General features: G+C 36.8%; 1 protein-coding gene across 2 annotated transcripts in view; it reads right to left on the bottom strand.

The window, feature by feature from the left end:
• APMAP (adipocyte plasma membrane associated protein) overlaps positions 1–19,166 on the bottom strand; it is a 32,489-nt gene extending 13,323 nt beyond the window's left edge. Inside the window, exons 1-4 of one of the 2 annotated variants that reach the window (XM_027853871.1) lie at positions 18,995–19,166; positions 8,169–8,285; positions 3,206–3,321; positions 852–944 (exon numbers count right to left, since the gene is read on the bottom strand). In XM_027853871.1, coding sequence (XP_027709672.1) covers positions 852–944; positions 3,206–3,321; positions 8,169–8,285; positions 18,995–19,086 — 418 coding nt within the window. In that variant the 5' untranslated portion in view covers positions 19,087–19,166. Of the gene's footprint in view, positions 1–851; positions 945–3,205; positions 3,322–8,168; positions 8,286–18,866; positions 18,962–18,994 lie in introns of those variants that run through there. The other variant, XM_027853872.1, reaches the window with a different exon arrangement.
• Positions 19,167–19,809: the final 643 nt, after the last annotated feature.

Here is a 19,809-nt window from a genome sequence, read left to right as displayed (position 1 = left end):
AATAAAAGACTAATTATGGTATACAGTTAAGGTTTCACCTGTTTAATGTTGCCTTGCCAGCTCAGTCATGATCTCTGTACAACACATAGACTTTCTGAAAAGGTGAAAATGTGCTTAGCAATAACCACCACTATCTAGCTTCATCTTCGTCTTAAGATTTTCAGACTTTTCTCAGTTAATAAAATAAGTTAGTGACAGCCTCCAAAAGCTACCATTTATCTTAATGAGTCATATTATCACCTGAATCAAAAGAACTTTTTTTCTACTAATCAGAAAACACAAAACTAATCTTTCAAATGTCAGTCTATGAATCCATTTTTTTTCTTTTTGTAAAGCTATTTTATCAAACCTATGACAACCAGTATTTAAGTGTTCAACTTCTATTTCCAAAAGCTGAATCATTTCGGGACATTTCCCATTTCAAACAGGCTTTCAACTCTATACAGATTAACAGCTACAGTGTCATCCCAAAAAAATAACAAAGGATTTAGGTGGCAACACTGAAGTCTACCAACTGATTGACTATGAGGTTCACAGAAGAATGCGAATGAACAATGCAGTAGAGGACAAATATTTTCATTCCTTAGGACTGTACTTTGGGAAAACCAAAGTAAAGAGAAATTGGGCAGCATGACTAAAATTATTCCAGTAGTCATTCGGTCATATAGGTAGTCCCAGGCAAGCTGTTAGGAGAAACCAATGGTCTCTCAAGTTCCTGACCACTGCACTTACTATTGGTAAACCATTATTCCTTGAAAGTTTATCTGATTTCTAACTTCTAGTAGTTATATGGAAGAACTCATTGTCTCTCTAGATTTCAAGAAATATATGAGAAGTCTTCATTGACTTACTGCAAGGGCCTTTACCAAGTCTGGCAACTGTGATTACTTCTCCATTTTCAAGTTTTACAATGCGACCATCAGCAGTGCCAGTAAACAAAACATCTGGAAAAAGATAGGGAGGAGAGGTTATTTGGGTACCTTATCTGCAGGCTGGACAGGATATCCCATAGGCATCTCAAATTCAACAAAACAAAAGATACTCATTATCTTTCACCAAAAAAAGGTTCTCTTTCCAATTTTCCTAAAGGCTATCACTATCCTCCCAGTCACCCAGGTTCACAATCTTCATGCTCTCCTCAAATCCTTACATACACTCACCCTACATATCCAATTTGTTGTCAAATCTTGTCATTTTTACCTTCACAACATCTCTCATACGTCCCCTTTTCTCCATTCACACAATCACTATTTGAACAGGCCCCCATCACCTCTTACCTGGACTATTGCAATAGCCTCTAACTGGACTCCTGGCTTTGAGTCTCGCCCCACTTCATACTATCCTCTACTGCAATGTCAAATTGATCTTTCTAAAGTACAAGTATGACCATATCATCTGCCCTACTTAATAAAGTCCAGTGGCTCTCTATTATCTCCAAGATCAAAAATAAAATGCTGTTTGGGACTGTATTTTTTACCTTTCTTTGTGTCCCCTGTGAATAGCCTGGAACACAATAAGCATTTAATAAATGCTCATAGACTGAGTGACCAATGAAATCACAAGTCTGAAACAGTCTATTAAGAGTAATCTCTCCATTAATGGTAATATCTCCATCCATCCAAAAAAATGAGGTAGTGAAACCTTATGTGGCCTCTATGCATGGAATATGCTAGGATCAGTCATTAAATACTGTTCTTCTTCCTGCCATGGTTCTATTTGTTCCCTACTGTGCCCAGGCATGGACTAGGAAGGGTATCAAGTGAATCACCAAAACATCTACATTTCTAATATCAGAAAACACAGCTAATTTAACTGCCTATTTTTAACAGTACCTTGGTAATAATTAGGAAAATAACCATAATGGTAATAGTAAGGAGAAATAGATTTTGGAATTGAGAGAAAAGATGAGAACTGGGGTTTGTGAAGCAGGAGTTAATAATAACAACAGCAATAATAATAACTTAAAGTTGGCCAATTTCCATCTGAGTTTTTATTTTTTATTTGTTTTTTACCCAAAGAACAAAAACAAAATAAATTTTCTAAAATTTTAAATGTAGTCATTTCTAAAAGAAAATTAAAAGTTCTATTTAATAAAATACTTTACAAGAATACCACACTAACAAATAGTTTTATGCTTCCATAAAGAAAAATGTCCAACACTTAAAATTATTTTTCTCCAGCTAAAATGTCACACAGCTCTGAACAAAATATGGCCAAAAATTTGGAGACGGAGACTACCCAAAGTAGTCAATCAGGAAAGGAAGGGCACAAAAACAGCCTAATAATTAAAACCTGTCTCTGTAACTATTTCAATGACAACAAAATTGAGATTTTTGGAGTGATAAACATTATACATTAAGGAATGCAAAGTAATTTACCAAATGAACTGCTCAATACTCTTCACACTGCTGTAGAGTGCAGAGTCCTTTTTATTGGTCCTTTATTTATTCCTATTCCTGACTCTTACTTTATATGCCCCATAGATATGAAATATCTTGCTCATAGATACCTGAGATAGAATCGGAGTTACACCACGATCACCAACTCCTACTTTATCATCACTGAGGTAAAACCAATCTTGCTCAGTTAAATTCTTGTGCAACTTGTCCACGTCAACACAAGGCTACTTTTCAGTGAATCTTTCCAGACTGAGCAACGAGGTCCTACCAAAGACGGTTAATGCACTAACTGGGAATTGTCTCCTCATTTTAACAAATGAATTAAGAGGAAGGCAAACTGGAGCTAGACAACAGTTATTCTTCCAGTCTTACAAATAAATTAAACTTTCATAACTAGACCACTAATGTTATTTTTCATTTTGTATTTCAATAAATATATTTCAATAAAAATATACGTGTGCATATACACACATACACACACACACACACATACACATATTAAAAATATATCACGATACCCAGTGCAAGTCACCTTCAAATTAATTACTATTAAAAAGTGGCTTTTCATTTTAATTGACTAGGCTAAAAACTAAAAACAAGTTGTCCAACTAATTGTATAAATATTTTAAAGCTAATAAGCAATATAGATTTCTACTTGGAAAGTTGGGAAGTCAACAACATTTGGAACTACCACAGAACACACTCCCTCCAAGAAATAAAAGACAAGTAAAAATATTTCTCAGCAGAACAAGAAAATAAGAACAGTTTAAAGGTCATGGATGAGCTTAATGGTTTCACATGCTTACCACCAATATTTGCTATGGACTCCGGACCAATAAGCTGGTTTTCAAATAACTTTTCTGCCTGTTGCAACTTCACATTTGGTAGCAGAACTCCAAGTAAGAAGGGAGGCTCTTTGAAACTATAAAGAAATGAAATTTAATTTATTCAAGTAAACAATAAATACAGCAGCAAAATATTTATTGAGAGTGTACTGGGGCAGAGGACTGTATTATTTGATGTAGGAGATACAAAAACTACCATGCTAGTATTGTCAATTGTAGTTCTATTAATGGAGAGGATGTGTTCCTTAGACACATTTGGTTGTCATAAACTTAGCAGAAGTAACCAGAAGCATTAGGAGTTGCTTCAGGAAGTAAAAAAAATAAAGTTATAGATGAAAATATCATTTAAAACAAAAACATAAAGTATTAACATTCAACCCAAAACCATTTTACGAACAATTCAGTAATCATTTGTTAACTCAGCATATCTCTTCAAACCCTCAATTCCTGAATAAAAGAGCAAATTCTTCCACCCTGCCTTCTTCTCCCCTATTCACTCCGGCCACTTCAATTTTCTCTCTGTAGGCCCAATCTATCCCTGAGAACTTGTACTAACTCTTTCCACCATGTCTTCTAGAACACCTGCTTTACTGTACTACTCTCCATTCCCTATCATTTCTTCTTATACTTCTCTACATCCTCAAACAGACTTCCCCTAATGACATCTCAACTTCGCAATGGTGGCCACTTTTCCCATTCCTCCCAACCTATAAAGCAAGAGAGAAAGGCATACTTCTTACTCTCTACTCTCAATTCTAGTCCTTTGTTGTGCCACCACTATTTAATAGTCTCCTTTGAAGCCATGCCAACTATTTATACCATCCTGTCCCTATCTTATTTGATATCATCTGCTGACTCTGGAGTCAGCAGACTTCTACCTTCCTTAATGCAAAGCAGTTTGGCAGAAACTAGGCAGAGACCAACATATACCAGGATAAGATTAAAATGGATAAATGATTTAGACAATAAAGAATGATATCATAAATAAATTAGGGAAGCATGGAAAAATGTACCTGTCAGATCTATGGATAGGGAAGGAATTTATGACCAAACAGGAGATAAAGGAAGTAAAATAGATTATTTTGATTATATGACATCAAAAAGTTTTCACACAAACAAAACTAATGGAGCCAAAATTAGAAAGAAAACAGGAATTTGGAGAAAAAAAATTTTACAGCAAGTTTCTCTGATAAAAGTTTCATTTTTTAATTATCTTATTATTTATATGTCATGGGTATCATGACATATTTTTAATATGTGTGTACACATATTTTTATTGAAATATATTTATTGAAATATAAGATGAAAAATAATTAAGAAAAATAATTTAAAATCATTTCTTAATTAGAGAAATGTAAATTAAAACAAATCTGAGGTACTACCTTACACTTATCAGATTAGCTGACATAACAGAAAAAGAAAATGAGAAAAACTGGAGGGGATGTAGAAAAATAGGTACACTGATACATTGTTGGTAGAGTTGTGAACTGGTCAAGTCATTCTGGAGAATATTTTGAAACTATGCCCAAAGGGCTATAAAACTGTGCATACCCTTTGACTAAGCAATACTGCTACTAAGTCCTGTATCCCAAAGAGATCAAAGAAAATGGAAAAGAACCCATAGACACAAAAATATTTATAGCAGCTCTTTTTGTGATGGCAAAGAATTGGAAACTGAGGGGATGCCCATCAATTGGGGAATGGCTGAACAAATTATGGTACAAGATTATAATGGAATACTAATGTGCTATAAGAAATGATAAGACGGGAGGGGTAGCTAGGTGGTACAGTGGATAGAGCTCCAGCCTCGGAGTCCGGAGGACCTGAGTTCAAATCTGGCCTCAGACACTTGACACTTACTATCTGTGTGACTCTGAGCATGTTACTTAACCCTAATTGTGTCACTAAAAAACAAAAAAGAAAAAAGAAATGATAAAGGGAATAATTTCAGAAAAACCTGGGAAAATTTGTATGAACTGATGCAGAGTGAAATGAGCAGAACCAGGATAACACTGTACACAGTAACAACAATATTTTAACAAGAATCAACTGTGAAAGACTTAGCTACTTTGATCAATACAATAATCCACAAAACTTCCAAAGGACTCACAACGAAAAACACTGTCTACCTCCAGAGAGAGAACTGATGAACTCTGCAAGCAGACTGAAGCTTATAGTTTTTCACTTTCTTTACTTGCTTTTTTTTTTAGCAACATGGCTAATAATAATAATTTAAAAAAAGCAGTACTCATCTTTCTTGACCTTTCCACAATATCTGACGCTGATAAATATCACTCCACAATACCTTTCTCTCCCCTGGCTTCTACCTTCACAAAATCTCTCATATCCATCTCTATCATTCCAATCCAATTACTGTTCAGGCCTTCATTATTTTTTCCTGGAATCTTTTGGCAGACTTCTAAATGATGTTCCTGCTTCCACTTTCTCCCCATTCTATCTTCCCTACAACTTGATGATTGAGTAAAGCTCCTAATGAGACCTCTGATCACATCATTATCCTAACCAAAAGCATTCAATAACTCCACTGACTATCAAAATCTATACTCCTTAGTATAGCAATTTATGGAGTCCTAGCTCCAACCTACCATTCCAACCTTATCTCATAAACCCCTCCTTCACGTACTTTATAATGCTGCCAATATGAACTATTCATGGTTCAAAATTTTTTCTCATCTATTGTTCTCTTTCATCTGCCATAAACCCTATCTGCTAAAATTTCACCTATCCTCAAGTCCTAACTAAAATTCTACCCCTTTTAAGAAGCTTTCTCTGATCTTCCACAGATAGAAGTCATCTCTTCCTCCTTCAGATTACTGACATTCTTTTGTTTATAATTCTCCCAGGTACTTAGTCTATCACACTTATTTGTGTAAAAGTAGTATCTATCTTACTAGATATCCTACTAGATTGTAAGATCTCTGAAGGTGGGACCAAATCTTTTCATAAGATTTCTAATTAAGGAGACCTTTGAGACTATTTTATCCAACCTCTTCATTTTACTGGTGAGGAAAGTTGAGGTCCACAGAGATTTAATGATTTGGCCAAAGTAGGAAATAGCACCTCCCATTAACTACCACAATGTCTTGCTCATATCAGGCAGTTATTGTGTGTTGAAATTAATTTAATTACTCTGTGACACATAAAAAGCTTCTCTGAACACCTATAAAGAAAATGTTCCAATTATACCCATTTAAATGAAGCTTAAAAGCAGGACTGCTGCACATAGGCAATACTGATTCAAAGTTGACATAACATCAACTGTCAGATGCACTATAGTTGCTACAAGTGAAAGTACAAATTTTTATTGACTTTCTACCAACTGCTTTAACTATTAATCTCATTCTCTCTTGTTCTTGCCCTAAATTTACCTTAATAAGTCCTTGTTATCCTTATTTTTCTGTTGACTCTCTAGCCCTAATTACATACACCTATAGCATGGAGGAAATATAAAATAGAAACTGCAACAAAATTTCAAACATTTTTCTAAGGTTAAATTAAAAATTATTTTAAAATCTGTCCTAAAACCATCTCATTGTTTTATTACTATTAGTTCACATCTATTTAGCATATGAAGTAGGATTTTATTACTATTAGTTCACATCTATTTAGCATATGAAGTAGGGATTATATGTAATAACAGTGTTTTGCTGATTAATAGAAAATTGTTACATATATTCTGTTACACACATTCATTTCTACCGGACAGGAATATGCTTAGAGACATCTCTTCAAAAATCAGCTACCTACAGAAAAGTTATGGTTAGAGTTTATGGTATCAAATACCATAAGCAATACCAACCATTATTTTATGTGAAATACTTTTGCCATCTACATGCAGAAAAATCACCAGCCTAAGAGTTTGTATTACTTTAAATTTTCTAAAAGAGGCAAAAGAATGTTAAGTGTTGAAAAGGGCCTTCAAATTCATCTAATTCATCCTCCCACCTCTTGCAAGACTTTCCCCTATAACTGAAGAGATAGTCTTCTATAACATAGAACATGAAGTAGAACTTCCTACCTAAAAAAGAAAACTATTCTATTGTTGGGATAGCCTAAATTGTCAGAAAGTTTTTCCTTACAGTCTATGTAGAAATCTGCCTTTCTATAACTTTTTTACTTGCTGATCTTAGTTCTGACCTCTGGAATAACATATACAGCATCAACCTACTCCTTCCACATGACAGCCCTTGAAATATATGATGACTGCTACCATGCTCCACCTCCACCCCCAATACTCCCAAATCTTTTCTTTTTCTGGTCAAACATCCCCAGTTATTTGATCATTTCTCATATAACATAATCCCCATCCCACCACCACCACCACTCTACTCTGGACACATTTCAGTTTGTTGTACCCAAAACTGGAAATACTACTCAAGAAATAATTTGATCAAAGAAATAGTTTGACTAGAGTAAAGCACAGTTGAACTATTTGCTTTTGGCATTATACATCTATTGGCTAAATCTGGATTGTATTAGCATTTTTAGCAAATGTCTAAGAAAAAGTAGAACACTAATCACATGTAAAAATATTCCATGGATGCATAGTAGACTTTAAATAAGACAAGTTAAAGCTAATTTCTTTTGTGTACAGCTTTATTCCTACTTAAGAACAAAGTCTGTTTTTCAAATTTAAGCCATTTAAGTTCTGCTTAAAGATGTTCTTATATGGCAGAAATCAGATCATTATACATAGATACATTCTATATGGTACCCTAAACCACTTTTGGCACTTAAGAATTTTTTTAAAAAATCATCTAAACACCAAAAAATATGTTCTATCTCATAATAACTTACCATTAATTATAGATTTGCTTCATCCTTCTCTTTCACCCTAAAGGAATAATGGCTTCATTATATTATCTTTAGAAAATCATCATGGGGAATTATGAATACAACTCACCTGAGTGGCTGAGGATCAATGGGGCAATTCAGCAGAGTTATTGCCCCAAGCAAGGGAATGGTAAGGGACACTGCTAGCATCATAAAGGTCATCTGGAAAACTCTACTGCTGTAAGTGCTGCAAAAAATAAAATACATAAACGCAATCAACAGACTATGAAAGCAGCATTACAGATCTCTTTAAACACCATTTCATTCCTGTTGAGAGATCAGGAGCAGAAAAGCCTCTCACCTCATTTCATCACAAGTGGCTATTTGCTTTTGCTACTTGTGTTAAAGTTTAATACTATTGCCCCTCCCCTTCCAGCATGCTTTGCCTTTTTCCAGCAAACATGTTAGTTTTTTGTTTCTTCCAAGTGCTAGAAGCACTAAATTCCTGGTATATGCCAGACAGTTATTGGCTTTAGCTTTACTGCTTTGGAAGAAAGAATGTGGGGAAAGGGTCAAATAAGAAAAAGAAAAGGGGAAAGAAGGGAACAAGCATTTATTAAGGGCCTACCATGTGCCAGGCACTATGCTACATGCTTTAATCCTGGGGGGTAGGTGCTATTATGATCCTCATATTACAACTGAGAAAACTGACAGACAGACAGCTACCAAGAAGCTTTAGGCTGCATTTGAATTTATGTCTTCCTAAGTCCAGGCCTACTACTCTATCCACCTCTCCTCCACCTAGTCACCATTAAAAACCTGAGTTCAAAATGCTTCAAGACAAAGGACCTGCTCAAGTTATTATTTCCACGCCTATAGTTTCAACTGCTCCAAATCATACTGTTTTTATAGCCTTATCAATACACCCCACAGTAGTGAGAATAAAAACAAATAAAAAGAAATTAGGGGATTTTGCTCAACTACATGGGAAAAAAGGGAAAACTGATTAGTCTTATTCCAGATTCCCAATCCCATTTGCCCATCACAGCAGATTTAAAAGGAAAGACTAACATACCTATTTTAAGGATGAAATTTGTTATCATAGTGGAAGACTATAAGTGTAGGACACTCCACATATTGTCAGATTTTTTTCAATATGTTGATTTTGTAGGACTTTTTTTCCCTCTTTTTTTATTGTATCTTATAGGCAATAGCTCTCTAGGATGAGGAAATGGGAAGGATACATTGGGAAATACAGGTAAAAACAAAAAAAAAATTTAAATACTCTAAAATTTCTCAAATATGGCTCATAAGCACAACATTTTGTATGCTAAATACTGAGAGGCTGTCTGTGTCTAAAGAAGCACTGGTGTTTTAGCTGTGTTGATGCTAACACATGAACACATACTACTATACTGCTATAACTTCCTAACTGGTCTCTCAAGGCTCTCCCCTTTCCAATCCATCTTCCACGAAGTTACCAAAATGATTTTCCTAAGGGTGAGTCTAACGTGCCCTTAAGTATGTCAATCATCCTGCTCAATAAACTCCAATGACTCCCTGTTGCTTCTCGGATCAAATACAAGCTCCTCTGTTTAGCTTTCAGAGATCTTCATGACCTGTCAATGTACCTCTCCAAACTTATTATATATTATTCCCCTTCCCAAAGTCTGTGGTCTACTCAGACTGGCCTCCTTGCTGTTCTTTACATGTGTGGACTACATCTCCCATCTCCATATCTCTGTCCCAGCTCTCTGACCCCCGTCCCTAGAAAGCACTCCCACCTCACCTCTTCCTCTTAAAACCTTTTGCTTCCTTGAAGACTGTTCAAGAAATATTTTCTACACAAGAGAATCTTAACCTCGGTAATTTTTTTTTTTTTTGCTTTTTGGTGAGGCCATTGGGGTTAAGTGACTTGCCCAGGGTCACACAGCTAATACGTGTCAAGTGTCTGGGATCGGATTTGAACTCAGGTCCTCCTGACTCCAAGGCCGGAGCTCTAGGATGATTTTTTTCTTTTTTTCTTTTTCTTTTTTTTTTTTTTAAGGCAATTGGGGTTAAGTGACTTGCCCAGGGTCACATAGCTAGTAAGTGTCAAGTGGTTGGTTTGGGGCTGGATTTGAACTCAGGTCCTCCTGACTTTAGAGACAGTGTTCTATCCACTGCACCACCTAGCTGCCCCCGGGATGATTTTTAAAAAAAAAAAATTTAGATAACTGTGTTTCAATATAATTGATTTCTTTTGTGATCCTTTGTATTTCATTTGATACAAATAAACATTATTCTGAGAAAGTATCCATAGGTTTCACCAGACTGCCAAAGGGGTCCATGACTCAAAAATGGTTAAGAATCCTGTCCTACAAAAGACCTTCCTCACTCTCTCCCAGTTGCTAGTGCCCTTCTCTCACTCCACCTCCATCAAAAAAACTTGCCATGAGTATAGTTTGTGTATTTTTGTATACATATGTTATATATGTATCATATGTATATACATATATATTTTTATATGTATGTATATATATATTGTCTCCCCCATATAAGGGCCTTAAGGGTAGAGACTTTCATTTTTGCCTCTATTCCTAGCCAGACAAAATTTAATAATTCTATTCATATGGGGGAGATGGGGGAAAATTGAATTAATTCAAAAAAAAATTTAAATAAAAGCTACCTGAATCCTTTTTACTGAATATGAATATCAAACATAATAAAGTTAAGTAAAAGCAGAAATATGAAGTCCCAATTTTTTTTTATAGTGTGACCCTAACAAAAAGTAGTTAATATACTCTAAGTTCAAGAGTGGAAGCATTAATTTGCTTATTTTGAAGATTAAACACAAGGATGTTTTCAAGAATATACTCATCATCATATGGTCCCACTGGAATTTTTCAGACGTTAAAACTAAAGCTGATGCAACAGACTGAACAACACCATGTGTTGAAAGAGGTCCCCAGGCAATAATTGTGAAAATCTAACCCCTCATAAGGAAATCTTTCACCACCCTAACTGTCTTAACCTTTAACAAATTCACAAACTGATCAGTTCATGTTTTATTGAGAAGAAAAGGGAGATTCACTGTTTCTATGTGTAGTGGAAGCCCTACACCTTCTCTATAATATAAGAGAAGCCATCACATGTAGCACACATGGAGATGGCCTTCAATACATATGTTAAGGTTTATTTTCCTCAGGTGCATTCCTAGATCACTAATAAAGTTACCTCTATTAACCATATTGCACTTATCTTAGGAAAAATTTGGTTTTAACCAGAGGGTGCTGGAGCCAGCTGAAACTGGTACAAGAGCCAAATGTTAAAATTTTTAAACCATTTACATCTCAGAAATTAGCAAACACTACAAATCAGGGTTTGATTTATCATTGTATTAATTGTCTAGATTTAAGAAAGTGACAAAGAAAATGTTAATAATGCAGATTACACTTAAAAGTGTGTCATGAGTACATTTTTTTGGGGGGGGAATCAATTGTTAAACATTTACCGATACGCATTTGGTTCATTTAACCCTCAAAGAATACATTAAAGTATTTTGCTTAATGTTATTTGGTTACCATCTCACACAACATGCTGATTACAATCAATGCAAAAAAATGTTGTCAATAGTGTTAAGTTAGCCAATACCAGCAATGGTTATCTTAACCAGTCAAAACATTTTTTAATAATAGCCAGCCATTATGCTATCAAACACAGGATTTTGACCATAACATATCTATAAAATCATGGACTCTATAAATGGAAAAGGTCTTAGACATCATTTAGTCCAATCCCCTTCACTATATAGGAATTTCACTGTAATACCCCAATAGTAATTTATACTCTTCTTGAATATTTAGTAACAAGAAACTCCCTAGATCACCAAAAAAAAAAAAAAAAAAACCAAACAAAAACCTCATTCCATTTTGCACATCTTCAGTTGTTGGAAATTTCTTTCTGATACTGAGTCAAAATCTGCCCCCTTGTAACTTATACCCATTTCTGCCCTTTGAAAGAATACACAAGAAATCCAACTGTATATTGCCTTCAAATATGTGAAGATAGTTATCACAGTTCCTTCTTCTTCCCTGCCAAAGTTTTCTCTTTTCCAAGCTAAATAACTCTACTTCCTTCAAACTTTCCTAATACCACATGGTTCCCAGATCTTTCAACATGTTGATTAACCTCATCTGGATAGGTTCCAATTTGTCAATCAATCCCCCCTCTTAAAATGTAGCATCCAGAATTGAACAACAGAGCTATTCCCTGACAAATACATAGAGAAGGATTGTTATCTTCCTGGGTCTAGAAGTTATGCATTTATTAACAAAGCCTAAAATTGTATTAGCTTTTTTTGGCAGTTGAGTAACACCATGGGCTCATATTGGGCTTATAACTGTTTTCCATCTTGTAGCATGCAGTTGATTTGTTGAAACTAAAGACTATGTAATTTTTACTAACAAAATGGTTGAACAATTTCATAATGTTTTTCCTTCCTAACTTGTGCAGACATGTCCAGGCCAGGAAAACTGGTACCTTGCCTTTTAGGTACCTCATGAGATTAGAGAAAACATTCTGTCTTCAATCTCCTCAAGTAGTCCCTCTATCCCTTACCAAAAAAATATAAACTAAATAGTTCATATATTGGCTAAGAGTAAGTAAACAATCATGATGATGTACTTGGATCTGCCAATTATTGAGAGCTCAGCCCTGACCTACAAGATTTTCTGTGGACTCATACAGAAAGTTCTACAAGCCAAATTAAAAGGCAGTGGCAGCATGGTCGGAAATGGTACTGTACTCAGAATCAAGAAGATCTAGGTTGTTTGGAGTCTCACTTCTGACCAAGGGCAATACACAACTGAGTTTCAATATCCACTTGTATAAACTGTAAATAATATCTATAGATATTTCATAGCACAAAGTTGTTATAAGGATCAAATAAGAGTATATATATAAAGCACTAAGTAAACCTTAAAGTACTATATAAATGTCAACTATTATCATTATTATCCCACCGACACTGAATTGAACAGAAACGCTTTTTGCCATCCTCCTATGGACTAAGAAATATGGTTTTATTTGACTAGAAAAGACCTGTGTAGCATCATAGAAACTCTGAGGGGAGAAATGAATAAACCTGACAGTTTTCCTGGATCAGGACAATTAACTATAACAAAGATCAACGTAATCACTGGAGTTAGAACTACCCGTAAATATCAAATAGCAAGAAAATCTAGAAAGAAATGACTTACAATTTAAATTTGCCACCACAGTTCTTAAATGACATTAAACTTAGGAGCATACTAGAAAATATTATTTACATTTTATGGATAAGAAATTTTAGGGAAAAAAAAAATTAAGTGATTCAGTTTCACTCAACAAGTGGCCAAGTTTGAAAGAAAGCCCTGATCTCTTGACTTATCTCAGTGCTCTAGACTATTCATTCCACACTGTTCATTTACAAAGCTAATAAAAATAACAGTAACAACAACAACAAAACCTATTTGGGATAAAGGGTGGGGTAGGAAGAAGATATTTAGGAAATTTACTTGAAGGGAAGAGTAGAAAGCTATTGGATTTTTAACTTAATATTCAACAACTTGATTCATCCTTCACTTTCTCTCCTAAATAGTAATAAAAGGTTGCTGCATACTATTACATAGTTGCATTCTCTTCCTAGATGCAACTGTGTTTCAAATGAGAATGGTTTCACGGTGTACACAATTTTTATTGTCAATTAAGTTTACAAAGCACTTGGGTATAAAAGATACAGGGTAATAACAAGCTATCATTTATATGCCAGCAAGCTTCTGTTACTGATTTTACACATTGAATTAGACACATTCCACATTGAATTAAAGGGATTAAAGACCAGATCATTCTCCATCACACATCACAGATATTTAAAGCTATAAAGCAAATATAATAATTTAAAGCTACAACAGCAAATATAATAGCTTTATATACGGGCTTACCTAACACTGTTCAACTTCTATGTCCATTAAAGAAAACTTTTACTAAAGTGTTTCCTTGAATTTTCATTAAGATTAATTTTTTTTTCATTCCACCACTTACTGAGTAAACCACGGGCAAATCACTTAGCCACTTAAACTTAGGATACACCTCATCTGTAAAACTGATATAATGATATTTCACCAACAATCTGGGGTCTCATGCAGTTCTGAGATCTATAATTCTCCTACTGTATTCTTTTGAATATGTACTTTTATGGATTAATATAATTGATTCTGTTTAGCACATCTTACATCCCAACAAAAGCCTATTCTTAAGTGTCAATATGTTCCTATTGCTACTCTTTTCCTTGATTTTGGACATTGCTTTCCTTCTTTATTTCATTTTGTTATTTTATAGGACTTGACTTCCGAGGTAGCTAAAGAGAATAATCAGAAAAAAATGAAAAGCCCCTAAAATTAACTATTTAGGATAAAACTCTCAGACAACAGCATCAGTAATGTGAATGATAGAATCTTAACAGTCATGATGTTATGTATATATTAAAAGAATCTCTCTAAAAAGGTAGATAAACAGATAATAAGTATGTGGCCCTTAACTGATTTTTCCTGTGAACTCATGGCCGTCACTAATGTGTCCTCATCCAGGTGTTACATTAGAGAAGATCAAGACTGATACATAAAAATTTATACAGTCTATGCATTTAAGAATAAGAAGGAAAGGAGACAAATACAAGAACAGAGTGGCAACAATGAGTGATTAAAAAAAAGTTAGGAAATCTATAAAAGCAACTCAATCACTACAAAGTACATTTATGATGAGGCTACAGGATATGATTCCATTCATTCGGTTTAAACAAATATAAAGAGTAAATCCCAAAAGAAAAATGTAAGAATAATTTAATTAACTCTACAATAAAAATGTAACCTTCCCCTCCCTCCATTCCCTTTCTGCCCCAGTGACAGGAGTATGAAGAGAGATCTCAGAATTAGGTTTAGCCCCCCCACTGCAGTTCTCCAAGCAATAAAAGATACCTGATAAAAAAAAAAAAAACTAAAATGTGCATTTCTTTCATCTTTCTATTTTAAATGTTTATGAGTAAATCTTTTTTACATTTGTTGCTATAGATTACTGAGTTCATTGGAATTTTCTATGGAGAAGTCATTGGTTTATGAGAAAGAGAACTAACTAGATTTAGCATTTAAAGATACAACTTACTAGCTGTGTGACTTTAGGCAAATCACACAATTTCATGGAGCCTGTTCCTCAGTTACAAAACGGGTATTGTGTTTGCCCTGATTATCTAACAGTTGGTGAGGATTAAATGAGACAATGGAAGTGAAAGCCTTCTTAAATTGTAAAGAGCTATGACAGTGTATTAGGGCAGCTAATGGATAGATGCCAGGCCTGGAGTCAAAAAGACCTGAGTTCAAATCTAGCCTCAGACATTCAGACACACCCTCAGCAAGTCACTTAGCCCTGTCTGCCTCAGTTTCTTCATTTATAAAACGAACTAGAGAAGGAACTAGCAAAACACTCCAGTATCTTTGCCAAGAAAATCTCAAATGGGGTCATGAAACTTGGACACAATTGAACAATAACAATTTATTATTATTGTCATTTTCTATAACTACACTGACAGGCTAGCAATAAATGCTAGTAAAGATGATAAATGATATGCAATATAGTGATAAAAAATATCACTAGGATATACTGAATATATACTTTGAGGGTCTCAAACAAGCCCTATCACTGGATTTGTAGTCAAAGGACCCAGGTTCTAATCCTAGTTTTTCCTTGAGCAATGGTTTAGGCAATGTCACTTTACATCTCTGAACCTCAGTTTTCCCTATAAATGTGCAAATTGGACCAGATTATCTTTCCAGTTCTAAATCATATGATTATACATCACAAAGCACAGGATTCTTAAAATATCACACACTTTAACATTTACAAAGCACTTTCCTCAAAAACCTCTAAGACACATTGTGTAAGTATTATTATGCTCCTCTTACAAATGAAGGAACTGAGGCTCAGAGAAGTTACATGATTTATCCAATGACTTATTACTAGTAACTGTATGATCTGGAATTCAATGCAGGTCTTCTGACCCTTAAGAAATATTCTTATACCACTACACCATATTCACTGTTCTCCTCACAAGTCAAGGGTCATTACAAGGTATTCTCCCAAAACTTAATTTTCTAGAATCAGAGCCAATGAGGATATCACTCATTAACCTCTCCCACCTGCTAAAAAAAAAAAACCTATCCCTAAAATGTTCTCATAAACAATGCATATAAAAGCCTATTAGACAGTCCTTCTTGCATTTAGTTCATTATGTGCTATATCACATTATATACCTGGGTGGATATCTATATACCCACAGGGGGTTGTGGAGATTTCCCTTAATTAAATTGTGATGGAGTTTTAGATAAAAGCTTTAAATTTAAAAACAACATTGGGATCAAGTGCCTACCTAAGTTCTCTTAAAGGTGGGGTCAGAGGAGCCCTAGCCAAGGACAGAGCATGCCTTCATTCTTTTTACCTTTCTCTGCAGCATTCTGATGTCATTCTCAATCTCCTTGACCTTTCTGCAGCACTTTGATATTTCCGATTGCTCCCTCCTCTGGATACACTCTGTTCTCTTGGCTTCCACAACAATTCACTCATAGTTTTTCTCTTACCTCTCTGACCACTCCTTCCTTCTCCTTTGTTGGATTTTCATCTTTCTTCTGCCCCTTAACTCCTGAGTGTCTCCTGAAGGTTCTATTCTTGGCCTTCTCTCTTTCTACATCATCTCTCTTGGCAATTTCACCTCCACTACCATAGTATCAATTATCACTTCTATGCAGATGACTCAAACCAATACCTCCACCCCTAAACCCTCCCTAGAGCTTTAATCCCATATTCTAACTGCCTAGTGGTTATACTGCCTGTGCCTAAAATGCCTGTCCAAAACTGAATTTATCTTGCAACCCCCCCAAAAAAACTGCCCCTAACATTTCTATTTCGACTAATGACACCATCACCCCCCCTGTCACTCAGGCTTCTAATAGGATTCACATTTGCTAACCTTCCCTCAGTTGTAAAGTCTTATAAACTCTACCTTCAATTCAATTCAGCAAGCACTATCAAAAGTCAACACGAAGGGCAAGGTACTGTGCTAGACCCTACAGACACAAAGGCAAAGATGAAATAGTTCCTGCCCTCAAAGAGCTCCTTTTCTATAGGACATATAGATAAGCAAATACAAAATATATACACAAAGGAACTTCAGAATACAGAGGAGAAGATCAGAAAAAACCTACTGAAAGGGGTGGTATTTGATCTAATCCTTGAAGGAGGTTAGGGATTCTAAAAGGCAGAACTGAGGAACATGTATTTTCCAGGCACAAGAGGTGGCCTCTGCAACATCTATTGAATCACTCCCTATTTTTTTCATTGTCACCACAACATCTCAATTTTAGGCCTTCAACTCTTCTTAACTAAGCTGTTGTACAACCCTTCTAACTAATTAGTCCTCCTGACTCCAAGATATCCACTCTTCAATCTGCCCTTCAAACTACTGCAAGTATTTTTATCAATACAGTGCTATAATCACATCATTCTTTTCTTCAAAAACCTGAGTACCTTCCCAAAGCCTAGTAAAACAGTAAAAACTGCTGGTTTTGGCATTTGTAGATATTTACAATCTGGCTGCAACCTACATTTCCAACCTTATTCATACTACTTCTCTCTATCTGCTTTGTTTCAGTCAAAATAGACTATTCCTCATTCCTTCATTCTTACACTGCCCTTTTCCACCCCCATGCCCTTGTATGTGGCCCAAATCCAAACCTAGGTTGGACTTCTACACACGCATCATTATCTCTACCTGTTGAAATCAAGGCCTAATTCAGGTTGAAGCATCACCAATCTGTGATTCACACCACCTTCCACCCAAATCCCCTCAAAAGGTGATCTCTCAAAATTCAGAAGGGAACACAGACAAGTAGGGCAGTGTTATCATTAAATATAATATATACTTTTTTAAAAAAAACTCAAATTATACATAACAAAGATTCAAGGTCTTATATAAAATCCTCTTTTTCTGTCCTTTGTATATGTAAATGTTCATGTCTGGTTTATGTTTGTTAAGATCATAATAATTTTTCAAAAAGCAAAACTTTTTTTTAAGTAATCTCTGCCTCTTCAAATTTCTCATAGCATTTTGCCAGGGCTCTCCTTTGCCCCCTCTTTCATTTAATATTTATTGTTGTATGTGTACTTCCACACCTAATTAGATTCAACTCACCAAACACATATCAAGAACTTATGTGATAAAAAATAAAATGGAAAAAAAGAACCTATGTAAGTGCTTAATAAATTATAAAATTGAATTCTTACTACCACGCCAGAAGTGACCTGTTTCTCCTCAAATTTTTGTAGCAATTTCCCCTCTTTCCATACTTACTTTTGTGCGTGTGTTCCTCACCTATCATTACCCCCATTAATTTGTAGTCATTTAACGCAAAGCCTAGGTCTTCTATTAATTAATGCTCATCGGACTGAATTGAAAATTAGGTGTTTAAAGGCACAAGGCTAGGGAAAAGCCTGGGGACAGGTGTGTCTAGCCAGAGGCCAGGTGAGTGAGATCAGGTGATGACAGCAAAGCCAAAGGACAGAGAGGTGGATAAGGAGGAGGAGATCTGGGTGACAGAATCCACACTCAGGGGCTGCTAAAATCCTGGGAAGCCGGAGCTTCAGGAAAAGATGGAGCGACGAACAGGGCAGACGCATTCTGAGCTCACACACGCAAGCACATGCATGCATGCATGCACATGCCCATGCACACACACAGACAGACAGACATATAGGTACATACTCATGCATGCAAACCCAAGCCTCCAAGCCTGGACTTGGGACCACAGAGCCCACCCCATCCAACGTCCCGGCCAGGAAGGGGAGTCAGGGGAGCCGGAGGACACTGGGCCGAGGCGACTGGACCTCTACCTGCCCTGCTTGGCCTCCTGCGCCTGGCTGTCCTCAGTGATGACCTGAGCCCGCACGGGCCGGCGCTGCCGCAGTCCTTCCGCCTCATTCATGGCGCTGATACCGCTGTCTCCCGACGCCCAGACTGAAGCGACCAGTTGCGGCTCCCTCCTCAAAGAAGAGCAGTCCGAAGCCCATCCGCGGCCCCGCCCTCGCCGGGACGGCCAGCTCCGCCCCGGCCCCGCCTCTTCACCTCCGTCCGACCCTCCCTCGTCTCCCGGCGGGTCTGGGCTCCGCCCCGACATCCCAACAGCCGCCACTGTTGGTTCGGCCCCTCGCGCGGAAAGATGACGTCCAACGGCCGAGGGCCATCGCTGGCCGACTGGCTCCGGGAGATGACGTCAACAGCGGGCACAGCGCCACGACGCCCTCGGTCGGTGCAGTCCCTGCCTTCCAGTCCTCTCGACTCCCCCCAGTCTCCCCTCAGGGCGAGGACTTGGGACCCCCCCGGCTGCGCAAGGATGGAGAGTAGAGGCAGGAGACCCGTAGGCGAGGCTGGCGGACACGCGGGGCTAGAGCCGGGCAGAGGACCCCCGGCAGCCCCGGGGCGCCCTCCTCCTGAACGTGTTTAATCCCGTCCCGGAGCTGAGAGTGACGGACCAGGCCATCTCGCGGTTACCAGCAGAGTAGAAGGAAGACGAAAGACGATGAAACGTTGTTGGATCGAGCCGCGTAGGGCTTTTTTAGTGTCGGGGATCTAGAGTTGGAAGGGATCGTGCAGTAATATAGTCCAGCCTCCTCGTTTTACCGGAGAGGAACCGAGACCTTGGGAGATC

This window comes from Vombatus ursinus, unplaced genomic scaffold (assembly GCF_900497805.2).
Source record: "Vombatus ursinus unplaced genomic scaffold, bare-nosed wombat genome assembly UNPS02010219.1, whole genome shotgun sequence".
Classification (NCBI taxonomy): Eukaryota; Metazoa; Chordata; class Mammalia; order Diprotodontia; family Vombatidae; genus Vombatus; species Vombatus ursinus.
The sequence above is the reverse complement of the archived record's forward strand: the minus strand, read 5'-3'. Positions and strand labels throughout refer to the sequence as shown.